Consider the following 26396-nt stretch of genomic DNA (forward strand, 5'->3'; position numbering starts at 1 on the left):
AAAAGCAGAGCAGGTAATAGCAAACCAAAGGCCAGCAAACACGCGCCCAACACACGCACACGCACACTCTACACCACCGCCCACCACCCAACACCCACTACCCACTCCAGCCACTCCACCCACCGCCACCCACTTGCCACCATTGTTCGGCGGTGGCATTGATTTGAACGAATCAAAGCGGTATGCGCACTAAAAATACCAACAACAAGCTACCAAGAATCCAGATTAACCATGGCCAGCTGGAAAGGGGGCGTGGCCACGTGCACGGCAAATGGTGGTGGCTGTTCCGATTCCACTTGGCCATTCCGCCGTTCCAATTGGAACCAGCCGTCGTCCCGCTCGCACTCGCACCGAGGCAACGCAGTGGTGGTGGTGAAAGCGTATCCGCTGAGTGGAAACTCGAGTGCCGCTCCGCTCGTCAGTCGCCTGCAGACGCTCGCTGACAGCGGTAAAATCGGAGCAGCAGCAATCCGCATCCGAACGGGCGTTCATTCACAGCGCATCGTATATACAGATAGATATAGAGATACGGGAAAGCAGCGAGAGCCGTTCTCTCGCTGACGTCGCTGCCAGCGTCGACGTCGCTGCCAAATCTAGGCGAAAATCGCAACACTTGGCGTATATGGCATATGGCACTTGGCCGCACTCCGAATCCCCGGCTAAAAGTCAAGTGCAGGAGCAGCAGCAGCAGCAGCAGCAGCAGCAGCAGCAGCAGCAGCAGCAGCAGCTGCGGCGCCAGCAGAGTTTTCCAAGCTCGGCGGCAGAGATTCACTCTCGGCCGGGCGCCGGCGTCAGCGTTCCACGGATCCGTGATTAGGTTTTTACGGTGCTTCAGTCCGCTCGATGAGGCCGAAGCCAGCAGTTATGCGCCCAGCAGCAGCAGCAGTCAGAGCAGCAGTATTAAAGCCCTAAATCTGTGGCACTTCCTTCCGGTAGCCACGTTGCGTATACGCCACCGTAACCGCACTCGCATGCCGTCGCGAAAAAAGCAAACAGTTTCAGTGCCAAATCAAAAGAACAAAAGACCGCTGACAAAAGCCTAAGTTAACCTGAAAGCAAGAAAAACACATAGAAAAGAAACTTATTGAATCAGTGATAAACCCGATATGGACGTGGCCAAAATGCAAGCCACTTCCGGTCAGCATCTGCTGCATCCGGCCGCACCGCCCGCCCACCAACACCACCTGCCCCTCGACTACAGCCTGGGCAACTTCAAGCCAGCCATTGCGGCGGACTTTCCCGGACCCTTCCTCACCAGCCAGCAATCCTCGTCGGCCTCCAATTCCGTCTCCGTCGCCGTCTCCTCCGCCGCCTCCGCTCCGCTGCAGGTGCGGGATCTCAGCGCGCTGACGGCCATGGCCACGATACCCTCGCCCACCCAGCTGCTCCACCAGCGCATCCAGATGTCCGCGGACGCGGCCTTGGGTCACCATCACCAGCAGCCGGCACAGAATCCCCATCCCAACCCCAATCCCCCGCAGCCTCAGATGCCGCCGGCCTCCACGTCGCCGCACGAGTACGCGCCCATGTCCGCCTTCAAAGCGGTGCTGCCCAAGAAGCGGAACTCCGACGGTAAGCCGGAATCTCTTACTATTTTTGCATGAAAATCCGTCACCAATTGGGATTCCAATGCTTGTCACTAAACGGAAGCGAGTTCAGTAAAGTTTAGTTATTTGCATGAAAGTTTTGAAATAAGTGCTGTGAAGTTAGTTGTGTCGAGGATTTCCCTTTTTACGCAGTGACTTACCAACTTGTCTGCTAATTTTCATACAGATGAAGATTACCAATAAAATTTACTAATGAAATTTACTTGAAGACGGTATAGTGCGAAATGCACTATTTACCTAGACAGTTAAAGAAATTATAAAATGATGAGAAAAATATTTATTAATATATGATTACTTCGATATATTTATATAAAAGCTTAATCAAATTTCATATTATTCATTCTTTTTGGAAAGTCATGTTTTATATTTAGAAAATCAAGTCAACTTCTAAGCATTTTATAAGCTTGCCAGAGATTGCAGTTGTTCTGTTTAAACTCAATCAAATATAGCTTTGAATATATTTGAATAATATATTATCTACAATTAAAGATTAGCTTTACTTATAGAACTTATCTTTATTTAAAACTAAATCTGTGCGAACTTCTTAGAGATTTCTGAAAAAGTATATATATGGATTTTAGCAAATCAAGTGTCACCAGATCGCTAAAATAATTCACTGAGTGATATTTCAGCTCCTTCCTGAATGCCAACATTTGTCAAATTAAATTTTTGTGCAGCCTGCAAACAGATTGGCATAAACCCAATCACACCCCCACCACATTTCATATTCCCCGAGTTAATTAAAAAGAGGAAAACAAAAGCGACTGAAATCAACAACACAGAAACGGAGAGCCTCCAATCCGCAGCGAGTGGCAGCAAATCCCCCAAAGGCTGGTCAGCGGGCAATGTAGGAATTTTTAAAAATTTATTTGAGTAATGTGTGATTTTAAAATATCACACTGGCCATGTCCGAAATATCCGAGTGAAAGCCCAAAGGCTGCACGGTGTCGGTTTAATTGGAAAAAAGCCCCAGTTCGGTGGGAAAGCGTGGAAAGCGTGGAAAGCGAAAATTGTTCAGGGGCAGCAGGAGCTGGGATATTCATTATTCCGTTTGTGTGTGTGAGTGTGTGCGCGACGCTTAATGGGCAAATCTTCTGTGCGGACATGGGGCGGAAAAATGGATATCGGGGATTGAAAAATCCATAGCTGGACCACAGATACACAGATACGCAGATACAGATACGGCTGCGAACGGCAAACCATCGCACAAACTTGTAGATACACAGTTCAGTCCAGTCCAGTCGCGTCCAGATACACTCACACTCACTCACACGCTTGTTTGTGTATCTGTGTGCATCTGTGTGCAGACGCCGTTGTCATCGCCATCGCTGTTGAATTTCAAATATGGGCATTGAATGAATGAATGAGCGTTCGCACGGGAGCCCCAAGCTTCAGTGCTGTTCGAAACGGATAAACAATTTTGTTTTGCAGGACTTAAAGGAAAATCACCTTAAAGATAATTCACTTTTAGCACTTTTGCTAGCTAAAACCTTAAAGATAACCCAGATGCAGACACCTGTTCAGTTTCCTGTTCTCAGCTTTAAACGAATTCGGAATTTGGCAGAAAAAAAGCCAAGCTGACAACACTGGCCGTCCCCTCTCTCACTCACTCCTCCTTGCCATATTTCCCCACTCTCACACACACACACACACACTCGCACACACAAGGCAGCGACAAGCGGATTTCATTTACCGGCATTACATGTATCCAACGGATATGTTTTTAGCTCTCCACCGCTTCCAACACAGACATGGATATGCGGAAAAGCAGACTCGCACACACACACGCACACACACTCGCACACTGAATTTTCAATTCCGTTTGCCGCGACAAGCACCCCCCGCCCCCCGCAAGCCACCGCCACCCGCTTCCCCAACCTTCTCTTTCTCTAGAGAAAATGAATTTCGCTTTGTTTGTTGGAATATTTTCTCGGTTTTCGTTGGGACAATATATTGGTTGATGTGGCGAAAGTTCGCAGGGCTCTTTGGTGACTGATTGGCCCCTCCTGTTGAAGGACGGAAACTTTGTGGAAATCTGTTGGGCGCTGCAGTTTAAGCCTTTGAATTTAATGGATCAGAAGCCACTGCAATTGTGTCCTGAAAGTAGGCAACATCTTCTTGAGAAAGTAAGGTTTTGGAGATCTACTCAATAAGTGTCAGAATCTCTATAATTATGTATCACAATTTAAGACAGTAGGTAGTGGCTTTAGACAGTATAGAATAGAGTAGACTAAAATGGCAGTGTGCCACAAAACCTTGCCCCGAAAGGTCAGTCAGAAATATCGTCTCGATTTCCCATTAGCCACCCACCCACGAGTGGATGATCTTAATTTTTGTCATACGCCACCGCCGTATGACTCAATTAATGATGCCTGCCACTCTAATGCGACCACTGAAATAAAATAGAACTTTGACACCGGCACTTGTGAGTCACGAATTAAGCTAAATTGTGAAAATTGCTCGTGCCCAGACTAAAGAGCCGACTAATGGTCTGAAAGGGAGCATGGGTTAAATGGCAGCCCGTACTCAAATTACTTGAACACAGATCTCAGAGCAGCATTGATTCATTCGCAGCGACGACAAATTGTCCGCCCCCAAGTGAACATAGTTTTCCGGTGATATCAGTCCAAAAATCAGAACGGTTCCAAACGTTCAAGGTATAAATTATAATTTTTGATTTAGTTGCCGCGGCAATCGGGTTTTTTATATACGAGCCCGCGTACAAGCCGATATAAATTTAATAACACATTTGTTAAGCCTTTTTCAATCACACCAAACGATTGAACAATTAAAAAGGCAATTGGCATATCGCATGGAATAAATAAAACTCCAGCAATCGCCGTGAGTTTGGCTTATCTCCAAGAAATATTGGAAAACTTGTGTTTGTCAGTGAAAACTGATTGCTTTAAACATAACTATAAATTATGTTGTTTGAACATTGTGAAGTGAAACTCCTAGAAAAGAGTAAATTGGGTAGTATGTCCTACAGCATTTTGCCAAGACACTATAATAAAGTCGGAAAAATGTTGATGGAATTTATTGGAGACGAAGATGACAGAGTTCTTTTGGGAATAAAACTCGCTATGGCATATAATTTCCCATTCAATAAAATGTTCAGTGCATTCACAATTCTATTCGACACATTCGTCTCACGAGTTCAATTGCAAAGTACATTATTGATCAATAACAAATTGTCGCAACCAAAATCAGAGCAATATTTATGGAATGTTTACGACACACGTCGTAATCATTGGCAACTCATCGCCTATCATATATACTTCAACTTCTCACAAGTAGACGAAAATTGGGCATTGTAAATCTATAAAGATATCCAAAACCAAATCAGCCAATCAGCCAAATAAAGAAACGCCAAATCCACGGTATCCCGTGTATCTGCAAGATACAAAATAGACACCCGGAGGGTGAAGTACGAGCATAATCAACTACGCACACACACACCACACCACACACGTGTTATGATTTACGATCCGAGGTAAATACATAACGACATCTAAACATGTCAGTATCCTCTGTGGCCAGTTGTAAAATCGAAAGAGTAAAAGTATCATAAAATAAGCGAGCGACCGATAAGTAAACAAATGCCAACCGCAGACATAGTTCGTGCAACATTAAGAAAGTACATACCACTGGGTTCAGTTCCCTTCCTCGATTTGTGTCCGACTTTTTTTGTTGTTGTTGTTGTTATTTATGCCCTCGATTCCCGTCCAGTCGGTTTATCATTGCATCGACCGAGTGTTTGACAAAGAAAAATCAATTTCCAGCGAAAAGGAGCTAAAACGCAGCCCATTTGCCATTCGGCATTTGTCACGTCCGATGTTTGAGTATTGAAATTAGAAATGCCCCGATCGATTTCCGCCGCTGATAGTATGAAGAACTGCGATTTTCAATATCGAATTTGTACAGCCATAAAAGCTACCAGAGTAGATATCGGCTTATAATAACAATAAACCGCTCCGCAGACTGCAATAATGATATCACCTACATTTCCACTCCGCACAATGGGCGTCATATGAGTCTTTGGACCCAAAAATCACACCGAGCCGACTCGATCACAGTCAGAAACAGAAACAGTTTAGAAATCTATAAATAGTAGTTAGTTCGCTTAGTTCCTAGGTTAGTTCCTTAATGGGTACGTTGCGTTTTCATAAAATACTTCTGGGTGGAAAGTGGAAAGTGAAAACCGTCGGCTGCCCGAGACCGAACGGCAATTAAATGAAATTTATCAGCGGGAGGAAAAAGGTAAAAAATCGTAGTCTAAAGTTTAGATAGCCTCCTGATTTATTGCCCAGCGATAAGCAGCTGGGAAAAGGGTGCAATATACGGATCTATGGTTGCGATCGGTTTGTGGCACAGCCATTGGCATTCTGCGGGGAGTAGTTGGGATGTGGGGTGCACCTCTGATTGATTTGCAGTGTAAAAGTAAATAATGTAATTGCAATTGGCGACATTTGCCGAGGGGCTTCAAAGAAACGCTGCCGACCCAGCGGGACCAACAGCTGATAGCTGATAGCTGATGGCTGATGGCCGATGCCTGATAACTGGCACACACACATTGGGCCAACTGTTGAGTGTTTGGATACGCAATCCCCATCTAATGCCACTCAACGAGTGGAGCTTATGCGGGCTAAAGAGCTCTGCTCTCTCTCCAACTGATATGCTATCGCTGGGGTGGGCAATCCAAGTGCAAAGCGGAATCCCAATCGGATTCCCGATCGGAATCCCAATCGGAATCCCAATCGAAATCCAACGCCAAATCCGAATCCAAATCGAAATCCGAACCCAAGTCGAAATCGAAATCTCAACTCAATCCGTAAATCATGCACACACATTCGCAGGCATGCCAACAGACCAAATCATGGCCTAATCTATCTAACCGTTCACAGTTTATGGCCCTCTTCTGGCCATATCGCCGCGGCTCTTTATTATTTATACTGTGCTGTTTTTATTTTTGCCATTTCCACTTTCATATTTGCCGAAAGCGGAATTTGTTTTTATAATATTACGACCGGCCGGATCCCCGACTACTGTTGCCCAGTTTAATCGAGTCGACTTCTGCGAAATAGAAATAGAAATAGAAATACTTCGACTAACTGATTTTGTGCCCAGAAGAGGTGCTATAAATTTAGTGCAAATGAGAAATGAGAATAGGTTTGAAAAGCAAATTAGGGGCATATGCCTTGGATTTCAATTCGAAATCTATACATCAACTTCTACAGAAAGTCTCTCTGATTAAGGACTGTAATCCAACATCTTGGGATGTCAAAGCTAACACCTTAAAGTATTTTCCAATGCCGTCATGTAATTACTTAAATGATGATGTTTCTTAATTAATATGATCTGCGAAGAATTGCTCCAGAGCGAAGTATTTCCAAAGTGTTTACTAAACAATTTTTATAACAACCTCCCGTCAAATTTCAACAGCTCGCGAGTAATTATAAATGAAATTCCAGAAATTAACACCTCCTGCAGGAGCACCAGCTGCCCCCCGGCAAGCCGTAAGCCCAAACCAAATTGTAATGGCTGCAAATCGCCCCAAAACAATAATAATCCTAGTGGTCGGGGGAGACAGTAAACAGGGCGCAGGATAACAATGATTTCAATTACCATGCAGTGTCGAATAATTATTTTACCTTCGTCCTTTTTATGCGAACAAGTGCGTGGAGTGCGTGAATATTGCTCCCGGGCGGATAAAAACAGATGAACGTCAGAGGCTGAAGGGCTGGATGATATTGGGTGTTAGGGGGTTGGGTGTTCCGAATGTTCCGGATGTTCGGGGTGCTCGGGGTGCTCGGGGTGCTCGTGGTGCTCGTGGTGTTCGGGGTGGACGAGGGCTATGTCTATGTCTAATGTGCACAAATTTATGACTTTGCTGCCGACCGTCGAGGGGTCGTTGATGCCACTTTGCCAGCCTCCAGCAGCCGAAGGACTCGCCAGGACGCGCCAGGACTCGAGAGGAATCGCCACCCTGGAGCGACATCGGGCACATGCTTAAGCTCATTATTGTCGTTTAAACAAGTCGCCCTACGTGAGCCACCAGGAGCCACTTGTCCTGCTCCTTATCCGGGTTGCTTTTGGCCCACCAGCTTGCAGCGAACGTTAAACGTTTCCAATTTTATTTTCTATATATATTATTGTGTGGGCCCTTTTCCCGCTGCCACTGACTCGACCTCCATTCGATTCGAATTTGTTTTTGGCTGGTGGAAATGCTCTCGGGACGATTGCGTACATAATTAGAAGGGAAGGGTTGGCCGGGACACATTTGCCATAATGTCAATGATTAAAATTTAGATTTTCAGGTGGGGGGGAATGAAATGTGTTGGCTTTCCTGGCGATATCCCAGCTACGATGTGATAGGAATTCTCCCTTAACAACTGTTAGTAAAATAAGCCCAAGCCGAAGTAGTGAAAACATAGTGATGATCAAACGAATCCGGGCCAGGTACTGGATTATGGGCCATTTCCATATTCAAAAGCACTTAGGAGCAAAAACCGAAATCCCAAGACCCAAGTTTGAGCAAAAATAACAACGGCGAGAATTGCAACAACAGCAGCAGGGCAATAAAAACACTTGACACTCTGGCGGGAAAAGCAGAGCAGCGGGCGAGCCACCCCCCATTTGTATCTGAGTATCTGACGGATACGTATATATCTGCGTGCGAATATCCCTGGCTGCGTTTAGTGCGTGGGTTTTGTTTATATTTGCTTGGCTTTGCGTTTTGCCGCCTCACCGACTCCGGACTATGGCCCGGAATCAAAGTCCCGCCCCCGCACTTTTCCACCCACTTCCCCACCCCGCCGCCTTGGCAGTTACTTTTATCTGCGTGGCGAATTAGAATGTTGTCAAATTGTTATTCTTTTGTTGCGCTGCGGATTCATTCATTCATTCGATTCGCCTCGGGCCGTCGCGGTTTTCACTTGCCTGGCACACGGCATGTACGGCATATACGGCATCCACGTTGTGTGGAGTGAGTTATGTGTACCATTACCCCTTTCGTTTCCCTGCAATCCCTGCCTTTTGCGCCTGCGTCAATTTGCACACGCGGAATGTCGCCGGAGTTCCCAGTTCACAGCGATGAAGTTCCCAGTTCCCAGTCCACCGATTCTCATTCCGACTCCGAATCCGAGCGAATCCCATTTCCCCGGCCCGCTGTGTGTTTTCTGTTTTGTCATGCTCCATTTAGCCGAGTGTGGACCGAACAGATGTTCTATTTAAACGCACATTATTATTATTTCATTTCGACAGGCGATAGACTCTAGGATGTGTATTTTGTGCCGTGCACCAGGCAAAAGTTAAGATTTCCATTTCCTCCTAATATGATCTTCTTTAAATATTATCTATTTGTCTTAACAAAAATCCTGATCTTTGCAGTCGAAACATAAATTTTATTACTAATCATATGAAGTTTTCATTGTCAGGTGCAATAACTAAAGCTGTTTCTAAAAATGATTCTACAAATAAAATCAAAAAACCATACAAATGAATTAAAAATGTATGTAGAAACCATTTAAAACGAAAAGTCAAATATAAACAAAGTTGTCAAGCTTTAACTATTCCGAAATAGCCTTGCGAGTAAAAACTTCGTGGTTGATAAGAAGGGAACTCGATTCCGAAACTCCTGTCGGGTGGCTGCTCCTGTCCAGGGGCGTGCCGAGTTCAACCCTGAGCGCCGGCGCCGCATCCGCACACGGATTTGTATCTGTGTCCGTGGCCATCATCGCTGGCCAAGGATTTCGGGGTGACGACGCCGAATGATGACGCGCTGATGTCAAATGCGGAAAGCGGTTCATGAGCGGGGAAGGATTCGTTGATTAGGGTGAATTAATGGTCATGTAAGGTGGATTAGGCGATTGAATACGAAAATAATTACATTTGAAATTCGATACGCTGCCAACTGGCACGCATACGAGGAAACTCTGGTGTGCGATGCCGCACAGGTGGATTCCATTTCCCTTCTTTTTTTTGCAGTGAGTGATTGATGATATGGCACACGCTTTGCTCTGATTTCGCTAAGCGATCTTGTGAACAAATCAATAGGGCTTTACACATTTATGCACATAAACAAACAGCATTAGAAAGGTTTATAATGGATTTCAATTCAACATTACAGATGCCTCGCTAGCATTTAGCATAAGCAGACTGGTCAAGACTGAACAACTGACGGCGATGGCGGCGGCGGCCGTGGGCCTGAAGCCGCCGACTCCTCTGGAGGACAACAACAACTCAATCTCGATGCTGAGCAAAAACCAGCAGATGCACCAGCAGCACCAGCAGCACCACCAGCCGCATCAGCCGCATCTAACCCAGCGCTCCAAGCCAGCCTTCATCAGCGCCAGCGAGAAGCTGCGCCGCCAGTCGCGATCCCGCTCCAGGTCGCGATCCCGCAGTCCCTGCTCCTCGCAAATCGACATGGAGGACGCGGAATCGAACCACTCGCACCGCTCGCTGCACTCCCGCTCGAGATCGCGATCCCGTTCCCGCTCCCATTCCCGCTCCCGCTCGCACTCGAGCAGCTCATCGGTGGAACTGGAGGTGGACTCACCGCCCGGCAGTCCGCGGATCAGCTCGCCCAGCGGCGCCTCAGCCTCCGCCTCCGAGCTGCTGATCACCGCCAACGGCGGAGGCCGTAGCATAGGATCCAAGAAGTCGGATCTCTTCTCCGTCTCCGCGCTGCTCCGGCGGGACGAGCCTCCTCCACAGCGACGGACGCCACGCAGCCCGCCAGTCAGTCATCTGACCTCCAGCGGCCTGACCATGCCATTCAATCCGCTGGAGGCGATGCGCCAGGGCTATCCGCCCAACTACGACGCGGCCATGTTCCAGCGACCGCTCTTCTCGCCCGCCCTGCCCTTCTTCGCCGCCGTCGCCTTCCACCAAGGTCAGCAGCAGCAGCAGCAACAGCAACAACAGCAATCCGGCCTGGGAGCAGGGTAAGTCGTGTGTCCTTCAACTCAACATAGTAATACTTGTTAACTATAGTTCTGGCACTAGAGGGTCAGAAGGCAACCCATTTTAAAGCTCAATTTAATTGCCAGATTAGCTTCATTTGCCACCTCCACTGCCGTGCAAAGCGAGTTTGCAACTGGGTACCCATTTTAATTAACTCGCCTCAATTAAATGTGTTTCCGCAGCTACCATCCGGATTCGCAGGAAAATCTCTTCCGTCTGCGCAGTCTGATGGTGCCGCTCCAGTCCGCCGGACAGAACAACTCCTCGGCGGCAGCGGCAGCGGCAGCAGCTGCGGCGGCGGCCGTCGGCGTGGGCGTTGGCGTCGGGGTGGGCGTGCCTCCCAATGGCGGGCATCTGGGCCTGCCCCACTCGCCCCACCTGCACCACTTCCACCACATGGCCGCCAAGTGGCCGGGCCTGCACCAATTCAGCGACCTGTACTCGTGCATGAAGTGCGAGAAGATGTTCTCCACGCCCCACGGCCTCGAGGTCCACTCCCGCCGGACGCACCACGGCAAGAAGCCCTACGCCTGCGAGCTCTGCAACAAGACCTTCGGGCACGAGGTCAGCCTCAGCCAGCACAGGTATGTGTAGCATGCCACCGCAGGCAGGGGGGGAGCGGGGGATCGGGATCTGTTCGGGCCACCGCATGCCTACACTCAGAAAAAGTGGTTAGCAGAGATGAACTTCAATTGTTTGTTTGGCTTTTCTCTTTCAAACCCAATAAATCTCTTTACCAAGTTTTGCTTTTAAAACTATTGAGAGTAAATTAAAAGTACTTTTGTTTATATAATTAACCCAAAAAACATGGTATAACTATATTTCCGAGTGTAGTGCGCGGTCTTCCTGCCTGGGACACTTTGCATTACTTAATTTAGCCAAAATGGCTGGATTTCAGCCTGACCAAATGTTTGCCTTTGTGGCTGTAGTTAAAACACGTCCACTTCCGCCTTTGGGGACTTACCGGACCTTAATTACGGCGAGCACTCGTTACTGGGACCCCACTAATCCCCCAAACCAACCCACCCTCTCCATTCCAGGGCGGTGCACAACGTGGAGAAGGTGTTCGAGTGCAAGCAGTGCGGCAAGCGCTTCAAGCGCTCCAGCACCCTGTCCACCCACCTGCTCATCCACAGCGACACGCGGCCTTATCCCTGCAACTACTGCGGCAAGCGGTTCCACCAGAAGAGCGACATGAAGAAGCACACCTACATCCACACGGGTAAGCAGTGCCGTGGTGCATATAAGAAGGGTTCCCCTCACGGTTCACCAAACTTAAAAGGTTTTAAGTTGCTTTAAAAGGGAAGGGATCGTTAATTTTTGTTTGGGTATTTTTGGTACTAAGTATATACGAGTATATTATATTATATTATTATATAGTATTTATACTACATTATATTAGTATATTATACTATTAAAGTATAAAGAATATATCAGTATATTATAGTATTAAAGTATAAGGAATACTACACCTATATTTTGCGATTTAATAACAAATTAGCCCGGAAGCTAAAAAGAAGTGCTGAAAAGATTAAATGCTGTACTTAAAAAACAACTGCTTCGCCTTCTTAAATCAGCCAATTCCACGAATCACAGTATTGTTCAGTTTATTTATGCAAAATTCGAGCCCAAAACAAGCGTATCTTTAAAGCATTTCGCCAAAACACAGGCGCACTTGATGCGTCCATGGGCGTGGGGTGTTCCAAGGGCGGGGGTCTTCGGCGGGGGAACAGGAAGCGGCGCCATTAAAGCGCCGAACGAGCCACCCCAAAAGCCGCAGTTGCCAGTTGCAATTACAGTTGCCATCGGCAGAAGCAGATATAGCGAAAATCTGGGGGTGTTTGCGAAACCGGGTTGGCAGAAGGGGCAGGGCAGGGGAGGGGTTCGAAAAAAAATGGAGCAGACGACAGCTGAAAGAGCGCCCAGTTGGCTCTCCGGAAATCGCAGGGGAGAGAGTAAGCGAGAGAGTGCTGCTGATAAGAATCTGAATCCGAAAGAATCTATATACTGGAAGGGCAGCACACAGATACTCCAGCACTCGCACACACACACGCGCGGGCACTGAGGAGCGAGTGAGACAGCGCGAGCGAGAGAGGCGGGCTGAGAAATCACAGCCGACCAATGAAAAATTTAGTCAAGAGATTTTGATTTTCTGTTTTATACGCGCGCACTCACACGAATAACAAATACGAGGCGCACACATACACGCCGCGCAGTGGTGTAGGTGCACACACACCCCCGGAAAGCCGAAAACGGAACGGAACTGAACTGAACTGAAACGCCATTGCGAAACGGGGCAAGTGGAACTGCGAGCGGGGCGGGGGGAAGGCCGTTGGGTGGGGCAGCCCGATTTTAAGTTACCCACGGCCACGTGAAAATTTCGAATCTCGAATGCGATTTGTTTGAAATCACACACACTCGAGCACACAGAAAGCGATTGCAATGATTCTGATTGATAAGCGTTCCACCCTTCATAACGGCAATCCAACGAATATTACGAAATAGAGATATAGGAAATAGAAAATATATTTTCTAAATTGCAGGCAAACAGTAAATAGTAGTAACCTGAACACATCCGTGTTTTGCTGAGGAAATCCATGCGAATGCCATTACATTCAAATTCAATTCCTTTATAGAGTATAAGCACACTGGATCATTAAGCATAAAAAGCGAAATTCCGGTTCGGCTGGAAATCAGTTTACAAATGGCAAGGATAATAACCTCTAATAAGCAGACTTTCCTCGCTGGTGCGTCTGGCGAAATCAGTGAAAGAGAAATCAGCACCCCACAAGCCCCCGCAGACATACAAAAAAGAGAAAGAGAAATATTCCAGACATTTTTATCGTTTGCCGTCTTCGATTTAGGACGTGTGCCTCCCTCAAACTCCAGCACCCCCATTCCCGATGGCCCCAAAATGCGCCCCGCTTCCTCGGCCAAAGGCACATGTGGCCAAGTTGGCCCCAACATTTCAAGATTTTCCATCCAAGTGCTTTGGTTTTTCCCGGGTTCCGCTCCTTGCGCTTTGCCTTCCTTACGACTTATCCTTAATTTTCTTCCCTGTGTCGGGGCGTGTTTCCATCCCAGACAGCAGATTTTTCCTCCTTTCATCTGATGTGATTTTTCGGAGCAATTTGCTCGCTTTTCCCGTTCTGTTTCTTTTTGCATTTTCGTATTTACTTTTTGGCGAAATGTTTTATATGCTTAGTCCGTGCTTCGACCGAATTTCCCTTTTTTTTGTGTTTCGCTTTTATTTCAATGCCTCAGATTTTGGTTCTCGTCAATTTATGCGCTATAAAAGGACTGAGGGAAAAAACATTTCAGGATTCTTTTATTTATTCATGACTTTTGTTTTCCATTCCAAAGTTCATTTTAGTATGTCTGAGGTGCAAAAGGTGGAAAATCGATAATTTAAGTTGAATGCTTTTAAAGAGTGCTCATAGCTATACTATTTACAATTCTGGGAAAATTTGAAATCTAAAATTGTATATCGATTAGGCAGGTTAACGAATTAGAAACCATTGTAGCAAGTTGTACAAATGTTCCAGTTCCTAAACATATACCCTTTGTTACTTTGTTTCAATTCATTTCCCAAATCAAACCAAGGCAATCTGCCCTCTGTTTTTTCGCCGCTCCACAGGGCGTATGCGTGATTTGATTCCCACCGCCTAACGAAAAGTGGTGGCCAATCCACCAAATGTGTTGAGAACGTGCTGAATTAGACAGCAAACTGAAGCTTAAAATATTAGAAGACTAAGAGGAAAGCCATTCGGGAGGCAGCCAAAGACTTAAAAGTATTTCCGCAATATGCTGCAATAAAAATCGCTGAAAAAGCTGGCAAAAAGACATTGCACTGATACATAATTTTCGTATACGGGAATATAGCCTGCCCCCTTTTTTCTTTTAAATTACCGACGGCCGACGGGATTTTTCCATTCCCTCGAAGCTGTTTTGCTCCACTTGTATTATTTTTTTTGTTTTTGGGTCTCGTTAGAGCTCGTGGGTCGTTTTGGCCGTGATAAATAATAAAAGCTGCTCTATAATCTCTGCGACTACGTGACGTTATTTGTGCCGATAGTGCACGAACGTGCCCCGAGCCACGGACCCCGGAGAAGGCATCCTCCAGATTCTGCATCCAGCACATCCAGGCATGCTCGGTGAGGCCAACTGAGAGCCGGCTCCGGGCTGACTGCTCAATTTTACTGTTGCTCGACCTTCCATCCAGCCACCCACTTAGCCACCCAACGTAGCCACCCAACGTAGCCACCCACTTAACCATGCCGCTGCTCAAGGAAAAGAAATCCTCATGCCCCGGGAACTGAAAGTTGAATCAGAGCACATCCCTACGGTCGAATGTTTCACAATCACGTCGCTGCAATTCCATTATATACAACGAAGCTGTCTTCCGTTTCGTTTCGCCGGATTCGCAGCCCCTCTCTTTCACTCGCCGCCTTGCCCTCTCTGTCACTCCGCCGCTATATACCCGTATCTCTGTTTGTTTTATATACACTTTCCCCAATTCTCGGTAGGGAGCTCCAGAGTCAGGTCCTCTGAAGTTAGCATGTTGTCGTCGTTATTTTGTTGCCGTCCCCCACAATCTCATGCTGTATATCTGTGTGTGTGTGTGAGTGCGGTGTGTGTGTGTGAGGTGTGTGTGTGAGTGGCAGAGTAAGTGTATGGGTGTAGTACATAAAATGTAGCCCAACAAGTCTGTGCCACTATCTCCATACAACAGAGGGCTATAGATAAGGGGCAACTATACGGAATATGTATGCGTGACTAGCATGGTTGGCAGCAGAAAAACGTGGAGCGGGGCACTAAATATAATCAGAGTTTTTGTATAACTACAGGAAAAAGAAATAGCTTCGTTTTCTAGAGGCAAGATTTTGTATTTAGCTGTACGGAGTTTGAAAATTTGATTATAAAACGCGTGCATGCAAAGAAATTAATCACCGCCATCTGTACTCCAGTTAACTTACCCTGACTGCCGACTAAATGACGTCTGCTGTGAGCTTTCACAATCAAATTGATATTTCCTTCATTTTCATCTGCCATATCTGAGATTTCATTATGTACAGCCAAATTTTCATGACATTTCTGGCTCCAGGAAAACCGTTTATTTCGAAAGCAGCTTTCCACCAAATCTCTAATGAAAAATTCAACAGCACGAAAATGAGCAATAAATGGCGTATAAAGGCGAAGCTGGGGAAAGCCCTTAAAAAGAACCCCACAAAATTACTTTAAAAATGTTAGCAGAGCACGGAAAAAGTGCTACTTTAAATGCGGCGCCACCGCAGAACATCACACTGATGAACCAAAAAGTTTAAATTTAAAAACTCCAGCAGTTCCCCAGTCGAGAATGGAAATGGGCAGGAGGAGGAGGCTCCAGCCTGCGGTCTGCGGAGATGACTTACATGGAGTCTTGGGGTCCAGGCGGGCAGGGTTGGGAGTGCTGCTGTCTGGCGACGATTCGCTTTTTTTGGGGGTTGACGCTCGAGATGCGGTGTGTGCACCAAGGGGAGGAACTGGATCAGGTTGGCTCATGGCAGCACAGAACTAGCTAAAATGGCGCACACTGGTTGGAAGCTCAGACGCAGAGCAGTTAGAGCGTGCTCAACGCAGGGGATACCCCTTAGTGTCATGCTGACAGGTATATTTTAAAGGGAATATTGTGTTGGTAGACTTAAAAGTGCCTTTATAAGTTTTATTCGTATTTTTAAGGGTCTAAGTAAGGGTAAGGGTAAGTAAACCAACCTAAATCATACTCCAAGTGGACAGATTATAAAATGTTTCAACTGAATACCAACTGGTCATCAAATGATGCACCCAAATAAGAACCGAATGAGTGCCAGTCCTCCACTGAGTAAGCCCTACTAACGTGTTGCATCCTTCCACTCTTGCAGGTGAGAAACCGCACAAGTGCCAGGTGTGCGGAAAGGCCTTCAGCCAGAGCTCCAACCTGATCACGCACTCCCGCAAGCACACCGGCTACAAGCCCTTCTCCTGCAAGCTCTGCCACAAGGCCTTCCAGCGGAAGGTGGACCTGCGCCGGCACAAGGAGACCCAGCACACGGACCTGCGTGTCCACCTGGGCAAGGTGGACTTCATGTCGGCGGCGGCGGCAGCGGCAGCCTCTGCGGAGCTGAGTGCGGCGGCAGCGGCGGCGGCGGCGGCGGGAGCGGGAGCGGGCGGTGGACCAGTTCCGGGCGGAGGGCAGGCGGGGAGCCAGGGCGCCAGTGCGGTCGGCACGGCCCCAAACGGGGCTCCTCCGATGGGGGGACTCAACTGCCAGAAGGTATCGCTGCTGGCATAACCATCGGAGAGGCAAACCGAAATCCAAATCAACCGCAACCATTGTGCAATAGACGGAAGTGAAAGGCTTCGCCAGCATTCTCAACCGCTTGAAACCGAACTCCAAAGAGAACAGATTAAAACAATTTAAATAATTTTAAGCCAGCCAGTTATAAAACTATTTCCAATGTTGCCAAAAACTAAAATAGCAAATACGAATCGAAACCAATTAAAGCCAGCACTATAGTCAGTCTCAAGTTATCATTAAAGCGTAATCACATTACACATTGCCATCTTACGAACATACCAAAGTAATCCGGAGCAAAGGAGTTTCCATGTTTTCCCCTATGTATGTATGTCAGTTTGTATTGCTGTGGCCCGAGGGTCAGTTTAAAATCAAAATCAAATTAAGAAATTCCATCGATATGAACTGTGCGTGTCGTGCGAGTACTTTGTGAAATGTAACAAACTAAATCCGAGCGGAGAGAAGTAAATCCAATATATGAAATAAAATGAAAGAATTCGAACGCGCGAGGGCAAAACTACAATGTTCCAAGTTTTCGCTTCTAGATAGTTGTGAAATTTTAACTAAATCGCTGTATTATGCAAACTATTTTGATATTATATCATTCCAATGAATTTAGCCTAATTAATAAATTTTTTAACTTATTTATACATATTATGTGTATGTATGTAAAAACCGCTAAACAAATATATATATACGAGTATATTTTCATTTAAATGTTCAACAAATAATGTATGTAATATTAAATTAACAATTATGAAGACAAACATTAATCTACATTCTAAGTATTTTTATGTTTTCAAAATAAATTGAATTTATTAAGCAAATGTGAAGGCTGTGTATTCTTCAAGTGGGCGGGCTCAAAGTTCTCCACCCATTACTATAATTTGAAAACCAAAAAGCACACATCACTTGAAGTGTCAATAGCAGTTGGCCAACCTCTTTGCGAACTCACAACAAAACTGAAAAGGGAATCGCTTCGAGGACATTTCCATAACCCTGAACGTCAACACACAAGCAGAATGATTAAAAAATCATACGTTCATCCATGAGAATTATAAACAAGATATTCAAACCTGTCTGAGTAACCATGAGTGGGTGAAGCCCACTTGAATTTGTTTTCTATTTTCTATTCCCCAGCGTGTCCAGCCGCAGATATCAAGTATCACGTACGAGACGAGGGTAAGCCATCAAGCCATCAACCACCTACCCCACATTTTCCAGCCAGCTCTAGCTCCAGCTCCATTTTCCATTTTCCATCTTCATCTTGGCGCTGTGTCTCTACCAAATTTGACAATAAAAAATATATAAATTGCAAACGGTGAGCTCGGCGAACATACGCTGTGTTTTTTTCCCACTCCGCTGATCGGACTATTCCCAAGTTTGCAATTTGCACAGCGGCAAATTGTCTACTTTGCAAATGGAGTTCAGCTGTAGCCGAACCAATTTCATCAATAAAAAATATTTCTGTCTACCTCGAATAAAACGGTGAGTTACTTTTTCGTTGCCCTGGCCTGTGCATTTGACAATTTGTATAAATAAAAAGGTCGGGTACGTGGGAATCGCTTTATCTCTGATAGCCACGGAATTGGAAATGAAATGGTTCAGAAAATATGAAGACTAGTACAGAGTACTTACTCCTTGGCATTTGCTCCTGCAAAACGAAGTACAAAGTATTTATATTTCTAGTAACAGAAAGCGCCAGGAGTTCCCACGATACTCTTGATACTTACATAACTGATTAGGTTTATGGATATTCAAATAAAAATGAATGCAAGCCTGCCGCGTAGGGAGTGCTTTTGTGAGAGTCTTGCGTTAATTTATGCAATGATCGATAACATCCTGCGATTTAATCAACAAACGCCTATGCCGCCCGCAACAAAAGCAAAGCCCCAAGATCAAACGAGTCAGCCAGGGAGAGGTTGGCGATCATAAAACATTGATCAATCAATCTTAAACGATCTGGAAAAGTCACAAAATCAGCAACTTCCGTCCAAGAGGCACGAGTTGAGCGAGTGGTATCAAATAGTACGGAGCTGATCTTTACATTATTGATTGGACGAGCGTTTTTACGATTGCATAAAACAAAAAGCAAAAATTATGAACTCACAATGCGGGTTCTTTGAACGAATTAAACGCAATTAGCCGAAGGTACTGCCAGCCCAAGATGGACGGAAAATCGGTTCCGTCAGGATCAGCTCTCCTCCGAAATGGTCTTGAGTTTCTACAGTCATTCCTCAGCATCTGCGTGCCATTGAAAGTACTCAATCGAGGCGATCTTAATGCGAATTTATTGCCGCCATCATTATGGCTCCGCGCCGAGACATGAAAATCATTTGGGGCGATGACTAAAGGCTTTTCAACAGCTTTGCACCCCTTTCGTGTATCTCCGAACTCGAATATGCCGGTCTTCTGCGATGCGGATGAGCACCAACCCGAACATCGGATAAGACAATGGGTCTTAATTGGTCTTTATTTCTGGAAAGAGCGTTATTAAATTACTGAAAATGCGCGCTCAAGGTGGGAATGAAATTCTTCTTCGGGAATTAACAGCAATGAAGCAGCCAATTGTAGGATTACAAAGTTATTATGTACTTACATGTATGGCTTGTATTGTATTCATTTCATAATCCCACATGGTACACCAAGAATATATTCCCATTATTAAGTGTCGGCTCCTCCATCAGTCATTGCCTGAAATCAAAATATATTAAATGTGCTCCGAGTCCCCACTGGAAGCCGGCACCTCATTGAATTGACCTCCCATCGAAGTGCCCCTGAAAATCCATTTCATTTATCCCCCAAACGGCTCAGCTGGTCAACTCGGTGGCGAAACATGAAACATGCCCACCCCACCGAGTGGACACTTAATGGGAATTGCATTTTTATTGCACAAACAGACAACGAAATGTTTATTAATGGCCCAAACACACACTGCCATCCGACGCATCGCCAAATGCAGTTAAATTGATTCCGCCTCCGATGGCCTAACTGCAGCACTAACCAAGTGTAACACTATAACTGCAAATGTTGTTTTAACGCCCGGCGACGAGCACCTGCTGACAATTTCAAGTGCAGGCGGGCAAAAGAGCAACAACACGCACAACTGGAGTGATTTTCCGGCCTCTCATCCTCAGTCCTGAGTTCTGAATCCTGAATCCTGAATCCTGACTCATGTACACTGTATTCTGTGTCCTGCAACGCGAATCCTCCCCCTTGATGCCAGGAAACCGCAATTGTAATTCACGGATGCGCAACATCGGGCAGCTTCCCAAACTAATCGCTCGCTCAGCGGGATCGTGGGATGGCTGATTGCCCTAGTGGTTGCTTCTGCACTGCGAGAAACGAGCAGTGCGATTCATACAACCACGGGTTGTCATCTCTTTGGTAAAGGAGATTCATATTCCTATACATACTGAAAGAGGAAACAAATTAATATTCAGTTCCATGAGGGGCAAAAATATAAAAAATATATAAAAATATATATAAATAAATTTATAAAACTTTATTTACTTCTATTTCTATTATTTAAAAATGTATAAAAATATATATAAATAAATATATAAAACTTTATTTACTTCTCATTTATTTATTGCTTATGCAAAGATACTTTCTCATTTCAGGTGATATGTTATTCAAAGAATTTGAATATTTATTAAGATTGAAAATTACCCAAAGTCTGTTTATGGACATATCTTACAGCTATTAGCGATGTTAATGTATTAGCACTTAAGTTTCTCCCAGTGCACAGCCCCTGCATGCGGCGCTTGTTGCCAATTGAATATCTCAATTGTTGCTACACCGAAGGCCGCTCGCTCCTTCCCGCTGGGTGATTGCTCGATTGCTCAGCACAGGGAGTGCGTCTTGCCTTGACAAAGGCAAAGGCACAGGCAAAGGCAAACAAAACGCCCCGATCCGCGCCAGAATCCCACTGGACTAATTCGGCTGTAACCCCGTTGATATCCCCCACCCGTTTTCCGCACCCTCGATGGGCTGAGGAAAGCGCAAGTCCTGAAAATTGAGCAGTTTTGGTGTCATAAGTCGGCATTAGGGCGGTTCGGCAGCGCTAAATAAAGATCAACAAAGTACATGGGAAATTAATGCACTGGCTGTAAAATTGGCCTTAAAACCCACAACAATCAGGCGTTTCTATTGTTGGTCAAGTGGATGACAGAGTGGAAAAATCTACTTATCGACTGTATGCTACATAATGTTCCCAAGACTACTGTATATTGTAAGGAGTATATAATATTCTCAAAATATTTAGTTCGTTGGAAGATAAGACTTAAAAAGTAATATCCCAGTTGAAGAGCTAGAAAAGTCTCATTTCTCCCAGCCACAGTCTTTTGATTATAAACTTAAATGGCCCAAATGGTCGGAAATACGTCACAGCCCACATAGGAGGCTTTAATTAAGCAGAGCTGGAGAAGAAAAGTGAATTAATTTAGTATTCCTGATTTATATGTCCCATGATTTGCCCTGAGCGTGGAGTGCCCGGGTCCAAGTCTGCGATGAGTTATTGCCGTAAATCACGTAGAAGGTATAAACTCGCAGACAAACTATGAATGAGAAAGTCCTGCCCTCGACGGCGAGGACAACTGCGAACCTGTTTATTAGTCCTCTAATGCACAATAATACTTAGTGCCAAGGGTAGGAAATTATTCGGATCCTCTGGGAATACTTACCGAGTTGGCTGCCAAATGTGACCTCTGTGCCACAGACTCCCCTCCCGACTGCATCCTCCGCCGGTTGGATATTGAATTACTGAACACGTCTCGACTTTCTGGCCGGGAATGGGCCCACTCCACGCTGGAGTTAATTTGTGCTCTTCTGCCGGAATTGTTGCTGACGTTTTTACATAAAGCGGAGTATAAATCACATTTGCCCAATGCCGGGAGTACAGACCAAAGTAGCATGGCAGATGAATCTGAATCTGAATCCGAATCCGAATCGAAAGCGGAATCGGAATTGGCCCTTGATTTGGCAGCGATTGAGACAGCAGTGTTGCAAGCCAACACTCTGAAATTTGAAGCCTTGGATGCGAATGCGATTATGCGATGAACCTCTTACTATTAGCACAAATGGCCACAAATTGGCATATAACCAGCAAGACTCCTACCACAGAGGCGTAGGATTACAAATGACATCTGACCGCAATGTTGCGCCAGTTGCAGCCTTTAAAAATGTTATTTTATTTTTGATTTGGACAACACTATAACCCTTACATTCAGTATTGGAAAAGAAAATTGTACACAGAAATTAAAGTCCTACATAAGTCTTACAAGACCGATAATAAACTTTGAATGTTTATAAAAGTAATCCGTGTAAACACAACTTATGACTTGACTATATGAATGGTTGTTATACCAAGTACAAGGGTGTTTGGATTGGAATGAAGTATATATATTATTGATCAGGATCCCAAGTCGACTCGATCTAGTCATGTCCGTATGTCCGTCCATCTGTCCGTTCGTCTGTCCGTATAAACGCCTCGATCTCAGGAAGTATAAAAGCTAGATTAGAGATTAGAGACGCGCTGTCTCTTGTTTAAATATTGTTTTTTTGTTTCAAATATTCTGACTGTTCTGCAATGATAAATCTAAAATCACGAAACGTAAAAAACACTGGGTAGCTTTGATAATTTCCCACACTTAAGGATGACACTGCACTTGCGCGTACACATGTTATCCTTTGGCAAATATTGTCGTAGGACCGTAGATTCATATCCCGAAGCTGGAAATCTCGTTAATTTCGACGGGTTGAACAAGTGCCTTCCATTAGCGGCGTTGTGCCGGCCAGAAATCAAACAGAGCCATAAAAATTTGACACTCGCAGGACTTCCCACAATCCGCACGCGTCAAGTGGACTTCCAGTTTATGCAGTCCGGAATCTGATATTGGTGGGTTTCGCCGAGGAACTCGGTGGTGGTAGCTGGTGGCCCTGGCAGTGACAAGTGGTAATTTCCTTATAGAGGGTTACTGCAGATGGGGTAGATTGACTTGGCCCTAATCAAAGTGCGTGCGCAGGCACGTGTCGTAAAAATGGAGTAGCAGTCCGAGGAAATTCCCATGAAATGATTTCCGAGAATCTTTTTTGCCAACTCTTATTATGATTAGTTATTATTTTCGAGCAAGTGCATGACGGAAGGGAGCTCGGCGGCTAAATACCAATGAGATTTGAAGCATACGCAATGGGAATTCTTCTCTAACGAGGGGCTTGATCATAAAATCTTTTACATATACCTATTCACACCAACACTCTTCCGAGTTTGTTGAAACAAATAACATTTGAGCTGAAATTGGCAAAAACATGGCCGAGACCTAATTGAATTTTCTGTCATAATTTGACAAATTTAATTAAAACTATTCCCAATTAAAATTTACGAACGGACGTTTGTGGCGACCAAACTTTGAATGCGCCTGCCGAAATGAAAACTCGAGTGGAAACTTTTTACATAATTGCTTTAAATTAGTTGTTAGCTCCATTTTCCCCGAGCTCTCCATTTCCAGCTCATCATGGGGCGACCACAAGCCAAACAAATGGCAAGTGCCCTCGAAAGGCTGCAGCAACCAGACGAAAAGTTGTCAACCGAAAACAAACCATTAAGTGGGTCCAAAGCACTTTTTGGTTCCTCCTTCCCAAATTAGCAGAGGGGTGTGGCCATTTAGCAGCCTCTTTCGGCTGAATCCCGTTTCACTGTCGCATACTCAAGTGTTTATGCTTCCCAGCCTGTGAATCGGCCATAAAACTGGGTGCGCCGAGGTGGGGGACTTAGACGGCAGTCTAATATTATATTATAAGCAAAGCTAATAAAGATAAAATATACTTAAGCTAGCTATGTTATATGCACAACTGCTGTAGCACATTCTCAATTATCCCGAGTATTGAATAATATTGAAACCGCCGGCAAGCCAGTTTCCATGCACTTGCCCTCCATTACTGTCAAGGATATCCGTGATCCGCATCGTAACACCTTTGCCCATGAGCCCATGAGCCCACAAGCCCGCCGAAATCCCTCTAATGCCATTAATGGCTTTTCCATAGCGGATAATTACGGGGGTTGTCTACAATTAGAGTTCAGCAGCTTGCCGCTGGCTTATTCACGCCTTTAAATTTGCATTTACTTCACGCCCAAGCCCACCCCCACTTGGTTACCACAGGCGCAGACGTATGGCCCGCTTCCCATTCCACGTGGAAACATTTAGCCGGCGGAGCAAGCCATGTAAATCATGGTGCCAGCCAGTTGACGGCAAACAGCAACTCCTCTGCATGTGTGCGTGCGTATCGGTGTGGGCCAAGTCGAAGAGTTGGCCCGCTGAGGAAGATTCGTCAGATTCGCATAATTAATTGCAAAGCTTTCGAATGGGGTGCTGGGTGCTGCTACATCCTGCGGAATTCGAATTGTCTGTCCAGGGGGTCGAGGTGGGGCCTTGTAGCGATTTGTGAACGTAATCGGGGCTTGGGCGCCAAAGGGTTGGTCCTCCTCTCCGGCGGAACACCTTGGCGCACAGTTCCCTGGCATCTGCCTGGCACAGGCACACACAAAATTAATTGCTTTTGTCATTATACGGAATCTTGACGACGCCCCATTTCTAATTTAATGTAGTTCATGGAACGCCGCTCCCGCCGCTCCCGCTGCTCCTGCACATCCCATCTATCCATTCACCTGACAGTCGCCAGGTTGTCGTCCCTGTTGTTGATTTGTGATTTATGAAGATTAATTTATTGCTAAATAGTTGTGCATAATTTATTCAACATTGATTTCAACGGGGCGAAAGAGTTTTAAACTTGCTCTAGCTTAGAGCACAAGTAATTGGCCTGGGTTTTAAATTAAACATCACAGAAGTTCTTCAAAATATTCAAGACAGCTTTCCTACCTTACCAGCCATTTAATTATCATATAAACAACAGCTTGTTTACACAGGCCATCAAGTCAACTTCGCAATCCAATAAGCTGGACCCAAGAAACAAACAGAAAACCCATGGACGACTCAAGAGCCTACTACCAATCCAATTTACACCAGCTGCGGTCCAGTTGAGGTCTTTGGTAATCGATGCAAGATTGCCCATCCTTGGAGCCAGCACTGTGGCTGAGTGCATTTGTTTTATTTGGAGCTGCAGTTCTCCAAGTAAGATTCCGTCTGGGGCCTTGTCAACCCGTATGCAAATTAGTTTGGGCACCCGGAGAGCTGCCTAAGTAGTCCCAGCAAATTGAAAGCAAAACATTAAGAATTATGCCCAGATGGAGGGGCACTCTGTGTGCCGAGTGCATCAAGGGGCCATGTGCCACTTGCAACTTACATGGCTGGCAGTTGCATGGCCTACGATTGCGATTCGAGTTGAATGTCGAATGTTGAATGTTGTCAGAACACAGATTTCTAATTGCGAGCACAAACATAAATTGCAGTTGGTTGCTGTGGCAACAAAAGAAAATATGATGCCCCGAACTGCTCAAGTTCAAATGCCAACTGGCAAGGGGAAAACTCAGCACTTACCAATAAATTATAAAGCAATTTCAGCTCCGAGGCAAGTATGCTCCCAAAAAACTTGCGCGCTAAACTTTTAATTGAAAACCAAGGAACTCCCATCTTGGAAGGTTGCCTTAATCAGCCTCTGGAGTTCCTTGGCAATGGCATTTTAATTTATGTCGCACAATTAAGTGAAAGGATTTCAAAGCAGGACCGCTTAACATTTCACCTCTTGCTCAACAATTTCAGATTGGCCCACGAAACATTCCAAGAAAAGTTTGCAAACTCCAGTTGGTCCAATTGTCATGTCTTACGTCACTTGCATTTCTTCCTCAAGGATGAATTTCTGGTGTGGAACAAAAAATGCACGCAAATTCAATTTAATTGTAGGGAGTCACTCCCGCAGAATTTTCCTCTTTAATAATGGGAAGTTCTAGTTATCCCATAAGCCCTAAGTACGATTGAGTACCTTTGCTGATTATAATATTAGTACCAACTTTCCAAGGGGACAATCCCCATATTGGGCAAATAAAAACCCAATTCCCGCATTGTTTTTTCGTGACGTGTGTCGTTAAGTGTTTTCATTAGTAAATTTATGGAGTATTTACTAACCAATAATAAAACAGCGGCATTTCGTCTTAATTAAGTGTCTCGATGGCAGCAACTCAAGTAACCTAAGCCACGTGATCAGCTCAGACAAAAAACAAGGGACTGTGAATCGGGAATTGGTAAGATAGTGTGACAATCGTCGGATGTCATAGGAAAGTCAATAAGGGAAGGGAAGCACCCATCCACCACCACCACCACCACCATCATCAACGTAGATCTGCTGCCAGGAAGTAACCGAATAGAAAAAAACAATGGTAATACCAATACAAATATTGCGCTGATGACTTAATTGATTAAATGGATAAAAAGAGGAGAAAGCTAGGAGTGCTAGTGCCAGTGCCACCACCATCATGTTATATCTATGGGAATATCTGTCTGCCGGAGTGTGTGACCCTAAGGAGGTGTTAAGGTGAGACCCTTTGGGGCGTTTAT

At 45.3% G+C, this 26396-nt stretch overlaps 1 protein-coding gene across 1 annotated transcript; it reads left to right on the plus strand.

The window, feature by feature from the left end:
* Window positions 1-832: 832 nt before the first annotated feature.
* Window positions 833-17718, plus strand: LOC6542796 (zinc finger protein sens). The gene is made up of 5 exons (XM_001970043.3): window positions 833-1572; window positions 9736-10555; window positions 10757-11158; window positions 11615-11796; window positions 16475-17718. The coding sequence occupies exons 1-5, from the start codon at window positions 1107-1109 to the stop codon at window positions 16882-16884; spliced, it is 2280 nt and encodes a 759-aa protein (XP_001970079.1). The 5' UTR covers window positions 833-1106; the 3' UTR covers window positions 16885-17718.
* The last annotated feature ends 8678 nt before the right edge of the window (window positions 17719-26396 follow it).

Source organism: Drosophila erecta, unplaced genomic scaffold, assembly GCF_003286155.1.
Source record: "Drosophila erecta strain 14021-0224.00,06,07 unplaced genomic scaffold, DereRS2 tig00000055-arrow-pilon, whole genome shotgun sequence".
Lineage (NCBI taxonomy): Eukaryota > Metazoa > Arthropoda > Insecta > Diptera > Drosophilidae > Drosophila > Drosophila erecta.

Excerpts from the sequence above, each read along its gene's own strand:
- LOC6542796 (XM_001970043.3), top strand. The coding sequence starts at position 1,107 with ATGGACGTGGCCAAAATGCAAGCCACTTCCGGTCAGCATCTGCTGCAT. Across the intron at positions 1,573-9,735 it reads CAAGAAGCGGAACTCCGACG|ATGCCTCGCTAGCATTTAGC; the intron begins GTAAGCCGGAAT and ends TCAACATTACAG. Across the intron at positions 11,159-11,614 it reads GTCAGCCTCAGCCAGCACAG|GGCGGTGCACAACGTGGAGA; the intron begins GTATGTGTAGCA and ends TCTCCATTCCAG.